The 23,568-nt window shown below is 46.4% G+C and overlaps 1 protein-coding gene across 1 annotated transcript in view; it reads left to right on the top strand.

Moving 5' to 3' along the window:
- Hr39 (Nuclear hormone receptor FTZ-F1 beta) overlaps positions 1 to 23,568 on the top strand; it is a 135,722-nt gene that overhangs the window by 94,988 nt on the left and 17,166 nt on the right. The window contains exon 10 of the mRNA XM_070530115.1: positions 5,863 to 6,058. Coding sequence (XP_070386216.1) covers positions 5,863 to 6,058 — 196 coding nt within the window. The remainder of the gene's footprint in view (positions 1 to 5,862; positions 6,059 to 23,568) is intronic.

The following is a 23,568-nucleotide window of genomic DNA, read 5'->3' as shown; positions in this document are numbered from 1 at the left end:
TCCGATCGCGTGTAACAAGCTGCAGCTGTCGGTGTTAAGAATGGCACTGCTGTAACAACTGCAAAGAGGGGTCACGGGCAGCAAGCGATATGCGAGCTCCGCCGAGGCATCGCTTTAGTGGCCCCTTTTAAAAAATGTGAGAAGATTGCCATGGCAGCCTGTCAGCTTGAGAAATACAGAAGAAATGGTGAGGCAAGATCACCAGAAGCATCTTGCCTCATACTTCTCACTGGCTTGCACAAGAAAACTCTATGTCCGTCAGGCTTGCATGCTTTACGCGAAGCTTGCCGACATCCTCCTCCAAGGCATCCAGGTGCTCCATGCAGTGCAGCCAAAGGTACCTCGCGAAAATGAAGCTCCGGAGTGACTGAATCATCTGCTGGCCCTCCTGTGAGGACAATGTTGAGGCAGCCTGCCCTACCACGTCATCGCTGTCGCCACCGCCGTCGCTATCCGATGCAACACGTTCGCAGCGATCGCCTAATCGGTTTGACGCACATAGTTTCCAAATCTGTAGCAGTCGTGTGCTTTCTTTGCACCGGCAACGTCATGCATTTCCAATTCTCAGCGGGCAGATCAGCCATCTTCCATTTCGGTGGCGAGTCAAATGAAGCTGAGAAACCATGTGGCCAGAAACGATCTCGACAGGACCAACAAAGACGAACACGAGTGATTAAGTTGTTTGCAGAACTGCGCTGAATGAGGAGCCGGCGAGCAATCTGGGAGCAGCACAGTTGGCGCGGCCCATTCGTGTTTCGGAGAGTGGCGTGGCATAGAGCTATGGCTGCAGCCCATTCGTGTTCGGAGAGGTGGAAGGGCGACGAGAGAGAGGCCCACGGACAAGGCTGGAAAATGAGCGCGCGGCAGCTGTTGGGGAAGCAGGCCATTGTGCAGCGGCTCAAATTTCTTGTCTTTTAAAAGAATTTCACATTTCACTATGAAGACGTGGAATTGGCGATGGGTAAAGTCAAAATAAAATACACTATACTGATGGGCGGCTTCAATGCCAAGGTAGGCAAGAAGCAAGCTGGAGACAAGTCACTGGGGGAATATGGCATAGGCACTAGGAATAGCAGGGGAGAGTTATTAGTAGACTTTGCAGAACAGAATATTATGCGGATAATTAATACCTTCTTCCGCAAGTAGGATAGCCGAAAGTGGACGAGGAGGAGCCCGAATGACGAGACTAGAAATGAAATAGACTTTATACTCTGCGCTAACCCTGGCATCATACAAGATGAGGACGTGCTCGGCAAAGTGCACTGCAGTGACCATAGGATGGTAAGAACTCAAATTAGCCTAGACGTGAGGAGGGAATGGAAGAAACTGGTACGTAAGAAGTCCATCAATGAGTTAGCGGTAAGAGGGAAAATAAAGGAATTCCGGATCAAGGTACAGAACAAATATTCGACTTTAACTCAGCAAGAGGACCTTAGTGTTGAAACAATGAACGACAATCTTACGGGCATCATTAAGGAGTGTGCAGTAGAAGTCGGTGGTACTTTCATTAGACAGGATACCAGTAAGCTATCGCAGGAAACGAAAGATCTGATTAAGAAACGCCAATGTATGAAAGCCTCTAACTCTACTCTACAGCTAGAATAGAACTGGCAGAACTTTCAAAGTTAATCAACAAGCGTAAGACAACTAACATAAGGAAGTATAATATGGATAGAATTGAACATGCTCTCAGGAACGGAGGAAGCCTAAAGGCAGTGAAGAAGAAACTAGGAATTGGCAAAAATCAGATGTATGCGTTAAGAGACAAAGCCGGCAATATGGATGAGATAGTTCAAGTGGCTGAGGAGTTCTATAGAGATTTATACAGTATGAGTGGCACCCACAACGATAATGAAAGAGAGCATAGTCTAGAGGAACTTGAAATCCCACAAGTAACGCCGGAAGAAATAAAGAAAGCCTTGGGAGCTATGCAAAGGGGCAAGGCAGCTGGGGAGGATCAGGTAACAGCAGATTTGTTGAAGGATGGTGGGCACATTGTTCTAGAAAAACTGGCCACCCTGTATACACAATGCCTCATGACCTCGAGCGCACCGGAATCTTGGAAGAACGCTAACATAATCCTAATCCCTAAGAAAGGGGATGCCAAAGACTTGAAAAATTATAAACCGATCAGCTTACTGTTCGTTGCCTACAAATTATTTACTAAGGTAATCGCAAATAGAATCAGGAACACCTCAGACTTCTGTCAACCAAAGGAGCAGGCAGGATTCCGTAAAGGCTACAACAATAGACCATATTCACACTATCAATCAGGTGATAGTGAAATGTGCGGAATATAACCAACCCTTATATATAGCTTTCATTGATTACGAGAAAGCATTTGATTCAGTCGAAACCTCAGCAGTCATGGAGGCATTATGGAATCAGGGTGTAGACTAGCTGTATGTAAAAATACTGAAAGATATCTACAGCGGCTCCACAGTCACTGTAGCCCTCCATAAAGAAAGCAACAAAATCCCAATAAAGAAAGGCATCAGGCAGGGAGATACAATCTCGCCAATTCTATTCACAGCGTGTTTACAGGAGGTATTCAGAGACCTGGATTGGAAAGAATTGGGGATAAGAGTTAATGGAGAATACCTTAGTAATTTGTGATTCCCTGATGATATTGCCTTGCTTAGTAACTCAGGGGACCAATTGCAATGCATGCTCACTGACCTGGAGAGGGAAAGCAGAAGGGTGGTTCTAAAAATTAATCTGCAGAAAACTAAAGTTTAGCAGTCTCGGAAGAGAACAGCAGATTATGATAGGTAGTGAGGCACTGGTAGTGGTAAGGGAATACATCTACTTAGGGCAGATAGTGACCGCGGATCCGGATCATGAGACTGAAATAATCAGAATAAGAATTGGCTGGGGTGCGTTTGGCAGGCATTCTCAGATCATGAACAGCAGGTTGCCATTATCCCTCAAGAGAAAAGTGTATAACAGCTGTGTCTTACCAGTACTCGCGTACGGGGCAGAAACATGGATGCTTACTAAAAGGGTTCTACTTAAACTGAGGACGACGCAACGAGCTATGGAAAGAAGAATGATGGGTGTAACGTTAAGGGATAAGAAAAGAGCAGAGTGGGTGAGGGAACAAACGCGAGTTAATGATATCTTAGTTGAAATCAAGAAAAAGAAATGGGCATGGGCAGGAGATTTAATGGGAGGGAAGGGAAACGTAGCAGGGGGCAGCAGAAAATTTGGTGGGCGGATGAGATTAAGAAGTTTGCAGGAACGACATGGCCACAATTAGTATATAACTGGGGCAGTTGGAGAAGTATGTTAGAGGCCTTTGCCCTGCAGTGGGCGTAACCAGGCTGCTGCTGATCATGAGGATGACATTTCACTACCTTTCGACACGGACAACCAGCAGCCAGACTTCATTGTTATAACCGATAATGTGGCATCGTGGCATTGTAGCAAGCGGGCTATTTCACCATGGAAAACATACAAAAGTTGACGGTGCCGCAGCTTTTCATTGTTATAACTGATATACCGTATTTACTCGCATAATGATCGCACTTTTTTTGTCAGAAAAATTGAAGCAAATTCAGGGGTGCGATCATTACGCGGGTTAAATTTCCCAGGGAAAAAAAAATTTTTTTTTTCGTCCGCGTTTGCTGCGGGATGCGAGATTGCGGGTGCGGGACACCAAAACAAAAATGGCGGCTAGCGGAGCGAGCCGAACGCGCCGAACGCGATTTTTTTTTTTCTTCTCGTGAGTACATTGCGTGCATTGAAACAGTTTCTTCCGTATTAGTGATGAATAATATCGTTAATATCGGCAAGTTTGCGGCAATAACGTAGCCATGTCCACTTTGAGGGGACAGAAATAGGTGGGCGCGCTTAGCTGCCAGTGACAGAAACACATGACGGGCATGCTGCGGAAACTGCGGCATCTGTCTTCACTACTTTCCGCTAAGGGTGGGCGAATATCTTAGCTGTGTTACAAGCGTCGGCGTATGAATAGGGTACACTTTTAACGTATCAGAGTAAACGTGGCTACTATCATTGCCGCGCGCGATTTGTTGCGTGCTCACGAGTGCAAAAGCAGATGAAAATAATCGAAATGCGCCTTTATTGTTTTTGTTGACATCAGCCATTATAAAGCCAACCCATAATAAAGGCAAGTTTGGTTGTACCTCATTTTGTCATGGAAGTGCGGAAAGTGATGAAAGTAATGAAATGAGGCATCTACTTAAGAATGTTTAGTGCGTGCAGGCCGCTTGGCTTGTCTTGAAGAGTCGTTCGCGTAGCATTCGACAGGTGGTAAGCGCGATCATTATTCGCTAGACTTAGCACACGACATATCGCTGCGGCAAGTTCGGGGTGCGATCATTACGCGGGAAATAAAAAAAATCGAATTTTGACGACAAATTTTAGGGGTGCGATCATTACGCGAGTGCGATCATTATGCGAGTAAATACGGTATTGTTAAGACCGGTATCATTATAATTGGGTTCGACTGTATTGAAATGTCACTGTATAATTTTCTGGTGGGAGGGGTACTAAAATTTTCCATTCACATTATATTTGTGGTTCCATTATTTACATGCAGATATGATATGTATATCTACTAATTTATTATGTAGTAGTTCTCTGATTTGATTGGTATCAGTAACTATTGGCCTCATTAGTATATATGAATAAGCAGTGGTGTCTGCAGGGTGCCTTCACCGATTGAAGAAGTGCTTTAAAGGGCGCTTCACCAGTTCTGGACATTTTAAACAGATATGTTTAAGCAGAAAGAATCAAACCACTCCATGGTGCGAAAACAACTCAAATTTAATACAAAAGCTGCATATGCCCTTCCTCTCGAAGCAGTCCAGTTCACTGTTGGTGAATCAAGGTCACACACATAAAATCTTTAATGTAAGACACACTACATACAACAGCACCGATTATGGTAGGCGACATAAATAAATAATCGAATGCTGAATGTGTAATACTGCCACGGGAAGTGCATCATGCTGCAAAGAAAGTAATAATAGTAGTAATAAATAAATAAATAAAAAAGAGTGGAGGATGCTTAAGCTTTGCCTTTAAGAGCAGGACGTGGTAGCATTCAAAGATCTCCAACCGTTTCTCGCACTTCCGGGCAACTGCAGCTTATGTAACCATAATGTTTACCGGGAAATTCTGGCAGCGAACACTATGCACTAAGGGCAAGCATTCTGGTACAAATGCTGGAGAAGGGGTTTATGCTTTAGTTTCTGCGTGATGAAATTATGTTTTCTCGTATGTTCAAATTACAATGCCATGCTATCATGTGTGTAGGTTGTGTAGAAGTCGTACTTAACAATTTTTCTGGCGTATTTTACTTTGAGAAATTAAGCAGTTCAGGAACACCTCTGCACCATGCGGAGGGCCTACGTGGTTTGGTATGCGTGGTTCGGAATAATTTTTCGCTCACAAGGCAGTTGGCGTCGGACGCCGACATTACATTTTTTCGACATGAGGCCCTTACCACTGTCGCTTTGAAAAAAAAAAAACGAAGAGAAGGAAAAGAAAAGAAGGCGTGGCTCATAATATGAACATGATGCAGTCCCTCGGTTTTGGCATGGGAGAAGGCAATAAGGAAATGTCATTTGTGAACGCTAGTCGAGGCAGAAGGAAAGAGTGGCGATATTGGCAGGAAAGCTTGCCTCCTGGTAGGACGCAGCATTTCAATTCCTCCTATCTCCCCTAATAACGAACGAATTTGAAAATTTTTTTTTTCAGTAAAACATTCTCTAGATGCCACGTTACAAGTTCCCGTGTATAACCAAAATTTCCGAGTACTTGATGCTGCTTGTGTCATTGATACTTGTTGGTGCATGTTTCACCCCAAGCTGCATGTAATTTCTTGCCTGCCAGGTTGTCTGAGCAGTTTGGCAACAAGGTGTCTGCTACTGGAGCCACAGCACTGGATGCGGGAGGCCCTGATTCCCCTGGTACCTTGGGAGCAGATGGGGGCCCAAGCTTGTTGAGCAGCCTTTGCAACATTGCTGACCATCGTCTCTACAAGATTGTCAAATGGTGCAAGAGCCTGCCTCTATTCAGGGAGATCCAGGTATGGGCCTATGCTGTTGCTAGTTGACTGTTGAACCATGATGAAAAGAACACGCTAGGACTTGCAGTGCTGGAAGCAGTTCCAAGAGAGCCCCCTTTTACAGTGAAATAGTATATAGCTACCCTTCAGCATTGGTCGATGTCTGTCCGTCTACACGTCACGTCAACGTGAAAAAAATTTCCATCTGCAGTTTCTCGCAAATGCTCTGTAGCTCGCAATCTAACGTAGGTATATTGGAAAAAAATCATACTGAAATTGGCTGCTAAGATGACTCTATCATTGCACAGAGTTTCATTTACTTGTTATAATTAGTTAGTTCACAGTGCAGTTGTAAACGTTAAAGAATTCCCGTCCGCTGTCCATACATGGCCATCTACGGAGGGAGTATGGTTACAGAAAACGGCTGTAGCTCTTGTTTTATCAACACTATCCCAAAACAAATTATATGACAATTAGCTGTTAGGACAATTCTAATATTACACTGAGTTTCATCTGCTTTTCTTAATTTTGTAGTTCACAGTGAAGTTGTAAATATTGCGGAATTCCCATCTGTCATGCGGTGGTACTTGCAGACGTCACTACTTCATAAAAAAATAAGAGTAAATTACTCCACAGTCAAACAATGTATTTCTTTTCATTTCATTGTCTGCATCCTTCAATAATAATAATAATAATAATACCACCTATGTATACGTCGATTGAGGTAAAACACCACAGCTTCGCTGCTCGTCTTTCTGCACAGAGTAGAAGGGCTGATGATTTTTTTTTTTTTTCGGGAACTCGCGACTCTCTAACTACCTCTCTGATATTAATTTTTAAACAGATTTCAAATCAACATGTGTGCTGTGTATGAAGTGCTGCCATGATCCTCTTTGTTAAATATCACATTGCTAAGCTCCTTGGGAAAGCACAATCCTGCACTCCTCTCTTGTGTCTTTCCAATGCCATTTTATTCGTAGTGACACCAGCAGGGCCAGACATGACATCAAGGGGTAGGAGTTAATCAGTCGACCTACGAGTAGCATTACTTCTGTCATTCTCCATGGGCGGTTTATAGTTGTCGCAGTGCCCAGCGATGTGTCAGCATGGCTTTCTCTGACTTCATTGTCTGTCTTCTGCATATGAGAGGCAGGTGAACGCGCGTCTCCATCTTTACCCCAGCCACAGCTGTGCATGGCTGTTCACGTGGCTGATGAGCACATACGCAGCCCTTGCATTGTATCTTGGAGGTTATCTGTGGCAGGTGGAATGACTGGGCAAGCACTGATGGCTGGTTGCTTCACGTGTGCTGTTCTTCCACGCATCTAATGCTGGAGGTCACGTGATCCCAAGTGAATGGATTGATGGAAACAACTTTATTTTAAATCCGGCAAAGTTTCACGACCCGGGCTCAGGTCTCCCATGAGGGGACTTCGAGGCCTTGCCTCGTCGCCGCCTCTTGGGCCTGCTGAACTGCCCACTCTTGCGTCTTGAGGCTGGAGCTGTGCAGAGCGGCGGCCCACTTCGAAGCAAGAACCTCCGGAGCTACTACCATTGTAGCTGATATAACACGACACTCCCACAACATGTGTGAGAGCGCACTCTAGTTTCCTTACATAACTTGCAAGAGCACATAACTTGCTAAGAGTTTGTGTCTGTGTTTGTCGCCACATGACTGCCTGGTGACGTTTCAGTTTGGGGTGAGGTTTCAGTTTGGGCTGGGCACAGGCGAGCCTTCGAAGATATTTAAGAAATGCTATGCTAAGGGATCGGTCGTGTCGGCTTGTGCTGCGGAAGGCTGAGACTCCACCAGTCTACACGGTCGCTCGTTGCCACAGTTTGGTGGCCTCGGACATGATCCTGCCACACGCTTGTGTGGTAGAGACGACCATGAATCACACCAATGCTACGAGGGCTCAGAGCCAGTACCCTTCTTAAGAACGTGGTGAGCCCTCCTGTTCGGCCATCGCCGTCCGCCTCCTACTATACTAAGACCAGCATCCCTGAGCATGGTTTCTTCAGGCTAAATTGCAATCCCAAGTGGCTGGCATAGGCTCTCAAGCCTCAAAGTTTCATTACGTCGTCGCAGCGCTCTCACCCGCTGCCATTGACGAAGTAGCAGATTTGTTGAACACCCCACTGTCTACCGCCGCTTATAACGACCTTAAGGCAGCCCTGCTACAGCACACAGCAGCTTCACAGCGTTCTCGCATCCAGCAGCTTTTATCCGCTGAAGAACTCGGTGACCGACACCCTAGTCAACTTCTTCGCCGAATGAGGCAGCTGCTCGGAGACAACGTGCGATCCATCGACAACACACTGTTGCACGAATTGTTTTTGCAACGACTCCCAACTAACATGCAGGTGGTCCTGGCAACAGCTTCTGCCATGGGTCTTGCCAGATTTGCCGCATTGGCTGACAAAATCATGGAAGTAACCACCCCAACCACCCTCAGTCATGACATCGTCTCCGGGTGACACAACAACTGCCCTGCACACCCTTCGCTACTTTTCAGCAGTGCAATCTTTGCTCGACTCCTTGTGTGAGCGTCTGGGACGCATCATCTGTGCTGTAGAACATCGCCGCACGTCATCTCATCATCCTTGCAGCTGTAGTTCCAACAAATCAAGACGCACAGGCACCCGCCATGAAACATCACCTACAATGCCTAACGTTTGCTACTACCACCACCGTTTTGAAAACTACGCTCGTCAGTGTTGGCGTCTCTGCGCTTGGCAGGGAAACAGGCCGGCCGACCTCAGAACGGCGACTAGTGGTCCGGCCTAACGCACAAGTCACCTTTTCTATGTGACAGACAGAGTTACGGGACAACAGTTCTTAGTCAACACAGGAGCTGATGTAAGCATTATTCCCGCCCAACGCTCCAACCGAAAAGCGAAACCTGTGTTGTTTTTACAAGCCATTAACAGCACCAGGATTCGTTTTTTCGTCACGCTCCGTCATGCTAAACCTTGGCCTCCGACGAGCGTTCCTCTGGATTTTCCTGGTTGCAGATGTCCGTCGTGCACTCATTGGAGCAGACTTCTTGCACACCTACGGACTCTTTTTTTGTGTTCAACAACGCTGTCTCAACGACTCCATTACCCAGCTGTCCGTTCCCAGCATTCCCGCAACAGCCACATCGCAGATCGCACATATTTCTGTCACGTTGGACCAACTGTTCACCGAGCTCCTCTGCGAGTTTCCCACTTTCACGCGCGTGCCGGACTGGACGCAACCGGTCCAACATGATGTCTGCCATCACGTCATCACCTCCAGCCCACCAGTCTATTTCCGACCCCGGTGCTTGTCCCCAGAGAAATTCAAGATCGTTTGCCCGAAGTTTGAATACATGCTGCAACTTGGTATCATCCGCCCTTCCTCAAGTAATTGGGCATCACCACTTCAAATGGTGCCTAAGACTGGAGACTGGCACCCATGTAGCGATTACTGGGCATCAGGAACAACATTACAGTTCCTGATCACTACCGTCTCCCGAACATTCAGGACTTCTCGGTAGCGCTGCGAGGTGCAACAGTCTTTTCTAAGATCATTCTCGTTCGTGCCTATCATCAACTACTGGTCACTGCAGAAGACATTCCCAAGACTGCCATTACCGCACTGTTGGGTCTTTCTGAATTTCTTCGTATGCCGAAGGGCATGTGGAAGACTGGCCAGTCTTTCAGCGTTTCATCGATTCCGTTATTCAAGGCCTGCCTTTCGTTTTTGCATACATTGACGACCTTTCTCGTAGTAAGCTCTTCCATAGAAGAACATCTTCAACACTTGCTGTTGCTGTTTTCATGAATTGCCAGTAAACTAATTGTCATCAACACCACCAAGAGCGAATTCAGTCAACCGGAACTCAAGTTCCTCGGGCATATCGTTGACGCTAACAGCACTCGACCACTGCCTTCGAAGAAACACATCATCAAAGACTTTCCGCGACCAACCACACTCCCCAAGCTTTGCCAATGTCTCGGGTTCATCATTTTCTACCGTCAATTCATTCCCGATAGCGCACGACTGGTGATTCCGCTAGAAGCCCTGTGAAACAAGCGTAAGCAAGTGCTTCAGTGGACTGAAGAGGCCACCAACGCTTTCACAAGAGCGGCCATTGCTGATGCCATGCTGTTCAGACACCCAAAGCCAGACGTGCCCACTGCCAGACTCTTTAAACACAACACTGCGTGGCAACCACTAGTCTTTTTTTTTTTTTTTTTTTCAAGAAACTGAAGCCTGCGCAGTCCCGCTACAGCGTGTTTGGCCATAAATTACTCACTGTTTAAGTGGTTATCAGACATTTTCGCCATTTCCTTGGGAGGCCATGCATTTACTGTCTTGATAGACCAGAAACCCCTGGTGCACGCTGTGAACCGTGAACAGGGTGTCTACCAACCGGGAAAACCGGGAATTTTCAGGGATTTTGAGTAGTCTGGAAAAACTCAGAGAAAACTCAGGGAAAATTGGCTGTAATTTTATTGAAAGCGTCGAAAGTTGCGGTAATGCTGGCTCGAGTAACAGACAGGAATCGTAATCAATCGTCTTTGACGATCTGTCATCGGCTGGAGGAGTTGCCAGTGTACAGTCAACGACTGACTTTCCGGGATGCCCAATAATTTGGACGGCTTCGTGGTGTATTGTCAGTGTATCAGAAAGTCTGAAATTTCAGACGCAAGAACCCTTCGCTGTCCGATTTTCCAGACTTTTTACCATGATCGCAGGTCTAAAACGGCATTAATCAAAGCCACCACTGCTGCCGTTTTGATTACCTCGCCACCTCAAAGCAGCGCTCTCGCACGCAGATGCGCTGGCAGCCGTAGCCACTGCTGCGGCAACGCTAGATCTAGCTGCCTCGACGTTCGCTATTGAGCTTCTTGTCATTGGGTGCCGTGTTTTTCATTGAAAAAATTCGCTGCTGTCAGCAATGGCACCAACTCTGCCTTTGTGGTCCTCGTGATATGCTTAGAGGCTTAGAAAGCATGGTGCATTGCATAATGCCAGTTCCTGAAAGTCAGCTTTGCCTCTGTACAGAAATGTTACTTGGTGAAACATAGGCAAAAGTATTGTAGTGAAGCACAACAAGCGTGAGAAGGGGCTATTGCCACGGGACACAGTATGTATTTCTTAATTATACACGCGCGCACCCGGTATTTCCTGTCACAGTACGAGCACTAATATGCCTAATACGTGTACCGAAAGGCCTTCACAGCGTTATTGAATGTGCCTCTGGTGGTTTGAGCCCTTAAGGGCAGTAAAAACATGCATTTATTTTTTCCAACTGGCCAATTTTTCGGACGTTTTCGCGGCTCCTAGGGAGTTCGAAAAATCGAACATGGACTGTGCAACTGACCAAGAAGATGCTTCAGATTGTCCAAGGGGCGAACGAGTGGCGGAAGGAGGACAAGAACAGAAAGGATCTATGCATTGAGGAATGAACGGGAAAGGAAACGTGCTGCCGCCGTTTTTGAGGAGCTTCAGCTGAAAAAACAGTGTTGGCTGATGCTGAGATGCAGATGTCCCTCATCCAAACCAAAACAAACTCTTTAAAGCTGTGAAACACAACACTGAGGTGTCGTGCATGAGCTGAGAGTGTGTCAGGACACTTGAGATCGACTTACGAGCTGTTGAGAGAGAATCTCAATTGTGACAAAGTTCAGGCCTCATACTGCTGAGCTTGCTCTCATTTGATAGAAATGGCTCACATTCGAAAAAATTTGCTTCTGTATGCATCTCCTTTTTATTCTTATTTGAGAATGTCCGGTTCAATTTGCAATTTTTTTGCGAAGACACTTTGTTTGCTTTACATTTTACTAACCCCTCTCTTCTATTCTCTTTTTGAATAACATAAACACTACTACTTAGTATTCAAATTGCATTAAGTGTTTTTTATTTTTTCATGTGCTTACTTAAGAGTTACAGCATCGGGCAATATGGTTTCAGCCCGCCTTGACATAAAACATAGTTCTGCATCACCCAGGAAATTTCGCAAAGGCACTCAGGGAAAACCTGGAAAACTCAGGGAATTTGAAAATGTCAACTTGGTAGACACCCTGGTTCAGCGTCCTGTTGCTTGCCATCTGAGCGTCAACACCTTTCCTACATCTTGGAGTTTACAACAACGTTACGACATATCAAGGGCACCGACAACGTTCCAACCGACATTCTGAGTCGCGTCAATGCCTTTTCCACATCGACATCCAAACCTTTCATCATCAATGTAGATTTACTTGCCAGTCAGCAGTGCGACACTGAACTTCGTACCCTCCACAATTCATCAGCTTCCCTGAAATTGGAGGGCGCCGTTTTGACTGCAGATGGTACATCCGTCATCTGCAGCACCTCTACAGGCACACCTCGACCATACGTTCTGGCATCCCTTCGCAGACGTCTATTTGAAACTGTGCGCAACTTGTCGCATCCTGGAATACACACGACACAGAAACTTCTTACGAGCTGTTTCGTTTGGCCTCTATTTAAATGCGCAAGTTCATGACTGGGTTTGCTCTTGTTTGTCGTGTCAACACTCCAAGATCCAGCATCACTCCATCACGCCTGCCAAATCTTTTCTTCCACCGGATGCTCAATTTGACACCATGCACCTGGACTTTGTCGGCCCTCTCGCACCTTTAAAAGGTTACTCCTACATACTGACATGCATCAACCGCTATACACGGTGGCCAAAAGCTACACCTGACATCTCAGCGCCCACTGTTGCAGTAGCTTTCATGTCTACATGGATTGCAAGGTTCAGCTGCCCATCCGCAATTGTCACCGATCGCAGTCGGCAGTTCGACTCCGCATTTTTCAACGAGCTACTCAAACTTCTCGGAACGACACGTCTTCGCCTGACTGCTTACTACCAATAGTCAAATGGACTTGTTGAGCATTTTCACCAGCGTCTCAAGTTCCCCCTTATGGCGCATGGATCACTGGAGAAGGGATTTCTACATTTGCGTCTTGTCTCGCTTGGCATCAGAGCTGCACTCAAGAGCGACCTAGGTTGCTCCTGTGCTGAGCTAGTCTACGGAACTCACCTATGCCTTCTATACGATTTCTTTGCCGCCACCACCAAAACACCTATGCCATCACCTGCCGACTAGGTTGCCCAACTGCAAGCTTTCTTCAGCCAGATACGCCCTGTGCCTACACGTTCGCAAGAAGCAAAGTCTCTATACATTTCTCCTGCACTCACCTCTACTACTTACATTTTTATGCATAACTGTGCCTTAGTAGCCACCCTACTCCGGGCCATATTCTGTTCTCGAGTGCCGTCCCATGTCTTTCTTGGTGAACATCATCAGCCGACCAGACACTACTGCCCTAGAACGACTCAAGCCCGCCTACATTGAAGGATTCTCACCGTCAACACCACCACTGCAACGCAACCCTGCTGCATCCCTCGACGCTGCCTCTGTATGCACTCCCCAAGATACGCCACGTCTAGTGGATTTTCCATCGTGTGTTGAACTTTCCTACTCTCTAGGGGGGGAGCCCTCTGCAGCAGCAGCATCAGCGTCACATCAGAATTACGCAGACGCTCGCATCTACACAAGGCAGGCACGTGCCGGTACAGGCTAGCGTTCGCAGATGTTTAAAAATGTTATGCTAAAAGATCAGTCGACGCGGTCGCTTGTCGCTGCAATTCCATTAAATAATGCACGTGCCTGTGGGAACCAGAGGATGAGTCCGAATTAGCCGATTTGATGAATTAACAAGATTTTATAGGAAAAAAGCATTAACGAGTCATTGAGCGAGCAAAAAACATCAAATCACTGCAGTGTCATCTTCTGGGACCTCAACTACATATTTTTGACAAACTGAGAGTGGTGCCCGTTCCTGTCATGGTTGCCGATGTGTCCAAAGAGGGATGTTCTGTTGAGTATTCAACTGGAGCCATTGTGCTTGACACAGTGCCCATGCCGTCATGTTCTGCAAGGCCTTCGAAATGTGTTTTGCATGATGAGCCTGTGCATCTTGTGTCAAAAAGTTGCAGTTTCACTGGAAAGGCAAAGCATTAATTAGGATAGTTATATGAAGACAGCTATACGAAGTACAGTTAGTACAGTGAAACCTCGTTAAACCGTAGTCGGCCGGAGCTCGGAAAAAGTACGTACTAAACGGTAGTACTGTTTAAGCGAAATAGCATGAGATCGCCCACTTACCTGTCGATAACGGAACTCAGAGAGAGTGTGATGAAAGGGGAAAAAACATGCAGTATTTATTCACTTCGCGGGACGTAAGTGTTATTTTCGTTTGATGTCGCGGCGGCCTAGCACGACGACAGCGGCCTCAAACTTACTGAAGCTGCGTGCCAGCTTCTCAGCCAGCCCCCCTCTTCTCGGCAAACACTCGCACGGCACGACAGATTCCTCGTTGGCGTTACGTATTCTCCGTGCACGCGCGCAGTAGTGCTGCATAAGTCCCGTGGCGCCTTTTTCATTGCCGGGTGCCGGAGTTCGGAAAACTTTTCGTTTGGAATAGTTACGTTATCGCGCCCCTGTTCTTGCGACGATCGCATTCACGAGGCTGACGTAACGCGCAGCTTCTGCCACTGTCGGGCCTGAATAGCCCGTGCTGTCGATTTCCGTGTCGTCCTCATCACTGTCGCTAGTTGACACTTCGGCAACAACAGCGGCAACGATGGTGAATAGTCGAACCTCGTAGCCGACATCTCTTCGCGGTCGCAGCAGCGCTGCCGAGCAACTTCGCATTCCAAATGCCACACACTGTAGTCAACAGCAGATCCATGTTGCAGGCCAGCGCCGACTTCTTCGTGTCACGTTCGGTAGCACGGACGATGTCTAATTTTTCTTCTATGCTGAGCACCCGGCGTCTTTTTTTATCCTAGCTTTGACATGACGCGAGTCCTCGCTTGCACGACGCCACAACGCTCTCTGGCATGGCGTCCATGCGGCGTCGAAATGATGTTGATGTTGATGCGGCTTCACATGCAAACGCACAGGGCGCTTGGAGGCCGTTGTACCGATCTCCGAGGCTTGTTGTTCTGCCGGGCCGCCCGATGGAGACGACGCACCGCCATGTTTGCGCGACGAAAAGTGGAAACGCTACATTTTAACCGATGCGTACGCAATAAGCTGGTACGGTTAATGCGGATACAAAATACATTATGTTCAATGGCCGCTGAGTCGGGGAATTGACTTTACTACTTTTAAACCGAAACTACTGTTTAAGCGGGTACGGTTTAACGAGGTTTTACTGTAGTTCTATCTCACTGAACCGGCTCTGAGCCGGTTCAGTGAGCCGGCTCTTTTGGAGAGCCGCTTCTCTCTCGTTCAGTAAGCCGTCCGGCTCTTTTGGAGAGCCGCTTCTCTCTCATTCAGTGAACCGTCCGGCTCTTTTGGAGAGCTGCCTCTCTCTTGTTCAGTGAGCCGTTTGAAGAGCTGGCTCCTTTGGAGAGCGGCTTCTCTCTCGTTCAGTGAGCCGTTCCGACCCGTTCACTCAGAGCCGGGTCTTCTGGCAAAGTGCATATTTCTGGGCGAGTTGGTTAAGAGTCGGTTCTTTTGGAGAGCCGGTTCTCTCTTGTTTAGTGAGCCGTGCCGACCCGTTCAGTCAGAGCCGGGTCGTCTGGCAAAGTGCACATTGCTGGGCGAGTTGGTTGAGATACATTCCGAGCAAAAGAACGCTCACAGAGCGCTGTATGTGTTGTCCTCGCTTTGTGTTGTCCTGCGGTGTTGTGTCTTCCTTGTTGTCTGCGAGCGCTGTTTCGCTCAGAACGTGTCTTCTGGCAAATCACTGGCAAAGGATCGCGCCGCTCACTGACAGCTGTTGTTCGAGCGATGTCTCGCGACTCCCACCGATCGTGCATTGTGAGGTAATGCAACATTTCGAAGGTATTAGTAAAAATACCTATAACACGGTTATTCTACTAATGAACATATCAGTTTTTTTTTTAAAGCCAAATAACTAGACTCTATAGCAGAGGTTACAGTGTAACCTGTATTATGAAGTCTAGTTATTTGGCTTTCGTGAAAAAAAAAAACGATATATGCATTAGTAAAATAGCTGTGTAGTAAATTTAGGCATTGTCTTTTCCTTTCCTTAAGAGGGAAACAGAGCCTCTCCAGGCAGTGTTTGAAGATGGGGACGATTGACGAATGCAGATGATGAAGAGAGGAAATATATTTGCATAAATGTACAAAGACCAACTGAGTTACAGAAGCAGAGTCACACAAACGGCCGAACTAACTGTTACAAAAACCTTACTTATGAACCCACGCGTTAAAGCCTACTGTAAAAACCGGAATATAGGTCGAACTTTTTTTCAAAAAACCATCGCGAAAAGTCGACCCTCGACTTATATACCGGACATTGGCGGAAAACTACGGAAGTCTTGAAACAATGGGCAGATGAAGTAAACAGCCGCCATCAGCAGCAGCGCGGCGTGGCAACATTGTGGCACCGGTACTTTGCGTTTCCACTGTCGCAAAGTTATATTAATTAAACGCTGCATTTTCATTTTGTTTCAAAATGAGCGGAAGCCGACGTCAATTCACTGTCGCCTTCAAGAAAAAAGCGATTGAGTACGCGGAAGCCCACGGCAACCTGGCGGCACAGCGCGAACTTGGAGTATCCGAAAAGAGCATTCGGTAGTGACGGAGGCAAAAGCAATGTATTACAACTTGCAGCAACCAAAAGAAAACGTCATTTCGTGGCCGGATCGCAGCGGACTGCAGAACTGTAAGGCAAGGTTGCGGAGTCCGTTCGAGAGCTGCGTGTAAGATCGCTGCCTGTTGTGGAATGCATTCGTTTAAAAGCGGTAGAGATCGCACGCGCCTATGGACTGGGCAGCGAGAAGCACTCGTCATCCGACTCTGATCAAAGGTGTTGTTCTGATTCGGAGTAGCGCTTGCGGACTTCGTGCCCTTCTGTGTACTGTACACCCGACGAATTTTTGACAGTATCGCGCGTCCGTCAACCCGCGTGTTTGTCAGCACCTTATCACGGCACGGAGCGGCGAAATAGCGAATGCGCGTATCTCGTTTGTTTCGCTGCTCAGCGCCGTTAATACGGTGTTGACAAGCACGCGGGTCAATGGTCGCGCGATACTGCTAAAAACTTGGCCAGGTGCACATGCGAGCAGCATTTAAATAAATACTGTCACCATTGTGCAACCCGCTGAGTCGCATTTGTTTATAGGTAAGGGTGTCATCTCTTTCGGCACTTTTGCCACTGAAAAAGATTTTTTTCATTTTTTGAATTCGTTAGTTGGGGGATCGACCTATATTCCGGTCCGACCTATAGTCCGGTTTTTACGGTAGGTACTTGCAGCATCACAAGCCACTGCACGGAGCCTCTAGCTAAACTAGACAATACTGACTTGGGACTTCTAATGCATTTGCTTGTGTTCTTGTAAGTTTTTCAAGCAAAGAAGTCAGGGCGGCCGTAGTGGAAAGGAAAGAACCACGGCTCACTCGTTCCTTTAAAGGAGTGGCTCAAAAGATTCGGCTCGCTCCTGAGCGACCCAATCACCGTTACAGATTTAAGTGAGCCAGTGAGCCGTTCAAATGAGCTGGCTCATTTCAGTGAGCGGAGCGTTTCTGAGCCGCTCACCGAAGTGAGCCGTTTTGCCCATCTCTACTTTGCGGCGAGTTCCCTTGAACTTGTGCTTCGACCGATACTTTCGAGATTGAACATTGTGTTTCTTCACGGGATCCATCGAAACAAGAAGCAGAACAATGCGTGAAAGCCTGGGAACACGCCGAGAGAGCTGCGCGTCGCAGGAAGAGCAGACAAGTTGTGGCCGTGCCACGCGCTAGCAGCCAGTGGCGTGGCCAGAATCGCACCACGTGATTCAGAAATCCAGCGAAAGCGCTTGGTTTTGGCGGAGAAATGTTATTTTTATTATCACTTCCCGGGGAGATTGTGGCACAGCAAAGCCGACCTCGGAGAGAAAAAGCGTAGGCCCACTGCCTACGCTTTGCACACTGCCTTGCACTGCCTTGCGACACACTTGAACTGCCTTGCGACACACTTGCACTGCCTTGCGACACACTTGCACTGCCTTGCACACTGCCTTGCACTGCCTTGCACAAGCCCAATGGTCTGTGACGCCGCAATTTGACGCATCACGCGCTGGAAAATAGGCCAGATTTGCACCTTTTCTTGCCACCTTGAGTGTTTTCACCGAGTTCATTTATAATTTCCCGATCATTTACGGCTCTGATTTCTTTATATGTGAAAGAGGAGGGATCAATCTTGCTGAAACAGTTGAAAACATAAAACTGACTTTTTAAATGAAAATCGCCATTTTTCGACCCGCATCTTCCCTTAATAGCACATTGTCATGCATGCACAGGAAAACACCAACATATCTTGCTCAATGACCGCTGACATTCGCTGTCAGAACGCTGGCATGATAAAGAGCGGCAGCAGTGGCGAGTGTTTCGTTCGAGCTGCCTCTCGCTTCAATGCAAACTAGGCGCGAAAACATAGCGCATGCGAAGCCATCATCTATCTCGTCCCGCCTAGCCTTTGAACCCACTGCAGATTACCTCCAAGATAGGGCACACACAGCCACAGTGCTGCCGCACCTGGAGTAGAAGAGATGCGCACTAGCCTGTCCCTCTTTCTCTCATAGCGCACACACATCTCCCCGCTTCCCCTCCCCCCCCCCTGCGTCCGTGAAATGATTGCACACACCCTTTCCCCCATCCCCCTTGCACGTGCAAGAAGACGTTGCTGCATCAAGCCACCATCCTTCTCAGCTCACCCTCACAAGCTTTCCCTCGCACCTGCAGCATATGGGGCATGGTCGTGACGTTATCGCACTTCAAGAGCTTGGGCATTATTCAGCTTGTAAGGACAAAATCGGTTACTTAATTGTAAACGGCCTTGTTCTTTATTTTCAAGACTGTTTGCTTTTGGAGGTGGGGCAAGAGTCGCATGTCATGATTGCATTCAATGTACAAAGTTTCGCAGAAGAAGCAGATATCCGAATGTTTGTGTTTGGTTCTTGTCTGCCACCGAAAGCACAGTAAAAATGCCTTATCTAACCTCATGCTATTTTGGGCATGCACCAGCAGTGGACCTAGGTGGAGCTTTTCAGCACATTACAACCAGCATGGCATCTGTAAAAGTAATTCACATAGATCAAGTGTCAACTCCAAGTTTCTCCGTGAAGTGAAGGAGCAGCTGCGGGTGCACAAAGATGGCCATGATTTGCTGGGCGTGGGTAGTTGCAGACTTCATGTTTTAAGCGGCGGTGCATTTAAGATTAAGACCAGCCATGCAGTTACAAGATGGCAAATTGTAGAATTTTTTAGGGCAGAGTACATCCGTGTCACGGGTAGCATTACTTTTCTTTCGAAGTTCTGCTCGGTGAAGTGTCTAAAGAATGTCGCCATTATTTCCAGAGCAATTGAAACTCTGCCGCTTCTAAAATTCTTCATGGAGCCTTGTGTGAAAATGAAAAAGAAGCCTAGCTGCACAAGATATGGCGTTGCTGAAAGCGCCATCCATGATGATCCTCTTGTCCCAGTTAAGCTGGCGTTTATGATTGCAGAGGAATTTCTGCCAGTCCTAGCGAAGTTCCAAACTGACTCCGCAATGCTCCCGTTTGTAGCAGCAGCACTGGAAAACCTCCTTCGCTTACTGATAACACGGTTCATTAAAATTAACTTGATGAAAGCAGCAGAAAGTCCTTTCAAGTTGATGAAAGTAGACATCTATCTACCAGAGAATACGCTTCCTGTCTCTCTTTTTGACATTGGTTTTGCTTCGATAAGTGTTCTTTGTAAAGTGGCCCAACAGTCGGATTTGGTTATTCGAAATTTAAAAAGACTTTCCTTGCCTATGCAAAGAACTTTGCGAAGGAAATAGTGGAAGGAACACCTCGGAAGCTTAAGCTAACAATTCTTCATTGGCACCCACATGTACAGTCATCTTCAACATGAAAGGGAACAGCAAATTTTTTTTTTAACTGATGATAGCTCATGATACTTGGAAGTTCATACGTAACAATAAGTTTTCCTCTAGAACTTTTAGTATCACTGAAGAATTTTATAGAGGGCATGTGTTTAGCCCCTACGGGCATTTGAAAAGCATTTACCTGTTCCTTCTCGTATTGATGACGACTGTACACTGAAGCCTGATGCCAGTGAAAAATACTCGACTTGTGCACTAGAGGCGCTAACAGAGACGTGGATGAGCAGCACAAGCACCAAACTTGCCTTGTGGTCCTACAAACTAATTTGTTCGCTGAGCTAGACACAAGAGCTTTTGAAAAACTTCCAAAAAAGTTCACAGTGACTCTACGCTCGTTGATCCAACATTTGCCATGCCCACAACAAACTGTTTGCATTTGTGAGGTTCGTACTTTGCCTTGCACGTCAACGCATCTGTGGAGCATGGGTTCTCGATTAACCAGGAATCCTCACAGAAAACCCAAAGGAGCAGTCACTAATAGCGCAATAAGCTGTGTGCATTGCTTTCTGTGCTAGATGGAAGGAGGAACTCAAAAGAACTAGGACAGAAAGGGAAAAGATCAAAGAAAAAAGAATGTGAAAGAAAGCAGGCCACTGCGCTTGTTAAGGAATCGGAAGCCAAGAAGAGAAAAGTTTTTACAGACGCATACTTAGAGGCCTCTTTTGCCCAAGTGAAATAGAGACCCTGAGGAGCAGTGTGAGGAAGGGAGAAAGCCAATTAGTTACTGCATGCGAGTGTATTTTAATGTTTGTGGATTGTGATTTTTATTGTTGCTATTTCTGTACAGTGCATAAATCCCTAGCTCAAAAATATGCACTTGCAACTTGCATCTTACAGTTGCATAATAGTATTTACATATTTAGATAAGAATAATGATATGACCTCAATGTGATCCTCAATAAAATTTGATATGATTTTATTTTTAAGATGTCAGTAGGTAAAGCTAAATATAGTTTCCTTAATAGGATAACAAACGTATCTCTGGACACCTGCCCATCTTTGTCGCCTCGTATCATGCACCTGCCCCACCAGAAGTCTTCCTTGTTTTTCCAGTGGAAAGGGCCGCAATACAGGAACCAATTTCCTTGAGTCATTCACTTGAGTAATGTAGACAAGCACACCCGTGCTTATCCCACACCTCTGTCTTGTGCAGTATTCATCCAACTCTTGGTACAGGAGTGCAGTCTGTAACATGGTAGTACACGAGCATAGCCTTGCATTGTTAGGGCAGCTTTATGAGAGCAATAAAAATTCTTGGGCGAGTTGGTTGATATGCATTGAAGCCATTGTAGCAGGATGAAGCCATTGTAGCAGAGCATTTTGGCATGCACTGCTAGAGGCATCAGAGATTGCACTGTGCTACAGCACACTTTATTTGAACGGTGGTAAGCATTTTATTTTACTGAACGCAAGTGCAACAGATGGAACACATGGTATGTGAGAGCCATGATGGCTCACCTCTAGTTGTAATCCAACACCTTGATTAACTCATGCAAGGCATCAGTTGCGCATGCACTGCCGGCCCATTCATATTCATATACGCCTTTGACACAGCGCAGTACTATTACAGTGCATTAGTGCTATAGCAGGTTCCGTCTATCCTTGCAGAAGAATGGTGTTCATACCCAAGGTGAACATTGCCTTTCTCTCATCCATGAGCTGAAGCTTTTATAGACTGAAAAACAGTTAGTGAAATTTAGCAAACATTAAATGGCATTGCATTGTGCTTGCATTTTAGCTGTATACCATAGTTCCTCGTCACTTAGACTCTTTGAAATTTTTCAAGGAATTACGGTCACAATTGTCGGGGAGAACCTGACAATATCGGGGACATTTAAAATGTAAATTTGGTAAACACTCTGTTTTGTGCCAGCAACGATGAATGACACAGCAAACAAAAGTAAAAAAGGGACATCCTAAAGTCATCATGCAAGGCAGCAAGCATGTCGGTTTCTCAAAAGAAAAACAAATTTATCTACGTTTTTGCTTGTGTGCTGCATCCATTAAATTCAGGACTAAATTTATTAAAAAGAAAGTGTTGCCCTTACATGAGAACATAAGGTATGTTGATACATAATTGAGTTTCTGGGATGCACTGTTGGCATCCTCTACCAAGTGTGCTAAATGTGGTAGCCCCATCGATATAGCCATGAAATAAATGCCTTGCTTAGCTATTAGCAGTGGCAGTACTAGCATCAGTGTTCCTGTGATATTATTCTGTGCTCTCCATATGAGTGATCATGCACACTGAGTATTAGGTAATACTGCGTTATACACCCAAATTGTATGCACTGCAAAGGGTACAAATAGCATGAACTAGCTGTACAAATTTACACCAATAGCAGCATGTATGCACTGCAAAGGGTACAAACAGCATGAACTAGCTATACAAATTTACACCAATAGCAGCATCATGATGCGGCGGTTTCATGCACTTTATGCAGCAGATGTAACATTGAAGAGTTGCGCTATGATAATCAGTTAAAAATGTGATGTGTGATTTAGGTTCACGCAACATTGCGAGTACTGCACAAAAAGTAATGACATTACATTTTAAGGTCATTTCAAGTATTGTCTAATCCGCCTTTTTCATGGCACAAAGGCACATGCGGCCTACCTTAGTGCATTAGTTGCAAAACGTTTTGGAAGGGTCACCGCGCGCCGGTAGGTCCCCTGAAAAAAAATATATAAGCGCTCAGACGCACTCCACTGGAAGCTTGACGTTACAGCAGTGCCGAAAACATGCATAGCGTAAGACTGCAACTCTAAAACAGAAAGAGGCCAGGGCTTCGTCTGAGTGGTTCGGACTGCACCGTGAGCCAGGTAGTTGCCACTTTTCATTGGTGGCTAGCAAAATTTAACGGGAAACCCGTACGTTACACTTGGGCAACACTTAAAAACATCACGTTGCTGATGAAGTCTTGTTGCACCTTCGGTCCTCACTTGCTGGTGGTGGCGCCTCGTGCCTGACTTCACATACTCGTTTAAGGCGTGGTAACACTGGGTCGATACAAGACCGACAAGACACTCACATCGATGATTGACTGAGTATTCAGTACAATGCTTCACTAAAAGCATTTTATCATACCAGGCTGACAATAACACAACCGATGAGCGTGAGTTGTCGCACTGCGACGGGCTTTCTTGTAAACGGCACCAACAAAATAAGTGCGCCGACCACTGTTCAACCGAACCCTGCGCGATTGGCCTCCAAACAGCGCCTTTGCTTGTATATAGTCTACGCTTGTTACAACCGACCCACGTACAACAGACTTTCGGATATAACGGACCATATTTCAACCTTAGTTTCCTCTACCTATCTTATTAATGTAATGAAGTTCGCTTTTACGGTACATGCTACAACGGGCTATCGGCTACAGCGGACGAAATTAGCAGCAATTTTTGTCAAAATTGGCCATATAAAACAGATTTTTGTTGTGTCTACATGGGCTGACAACTGACTTGCGAGGGTCGGCCCACAATTGCGGCTCAATATTGCGCGTGCGAGGGAGAAAGGCAGGGTGGCAGCACGCCAACTTCTTTCCTGCGTGAGGCACAGGGAGGAGGGGAGGCGAGGGAGAGC

The sequence above is a fragment of the Dermacentor albipictus genome, chromosome 1, assembly GCF_038994185.2.
Source record: "Dermacentor albipictus isolate Rhodes 1998 colony chromosome 1, USDA_Dalb.pri_finalv2, whole genome shotgun sequence".
Classification (NCBI taxonomy): Eukaryota; Metazoa; Arthropoda; class Arachnida; order Ixodida; family Ixodidae; genus Dermacentor; species Dermacentor albipictus.
Note: the sequence above shows the minus strand (reverse complement) of the source record. Positions and strands in the feature narration are given on the sequence as shown.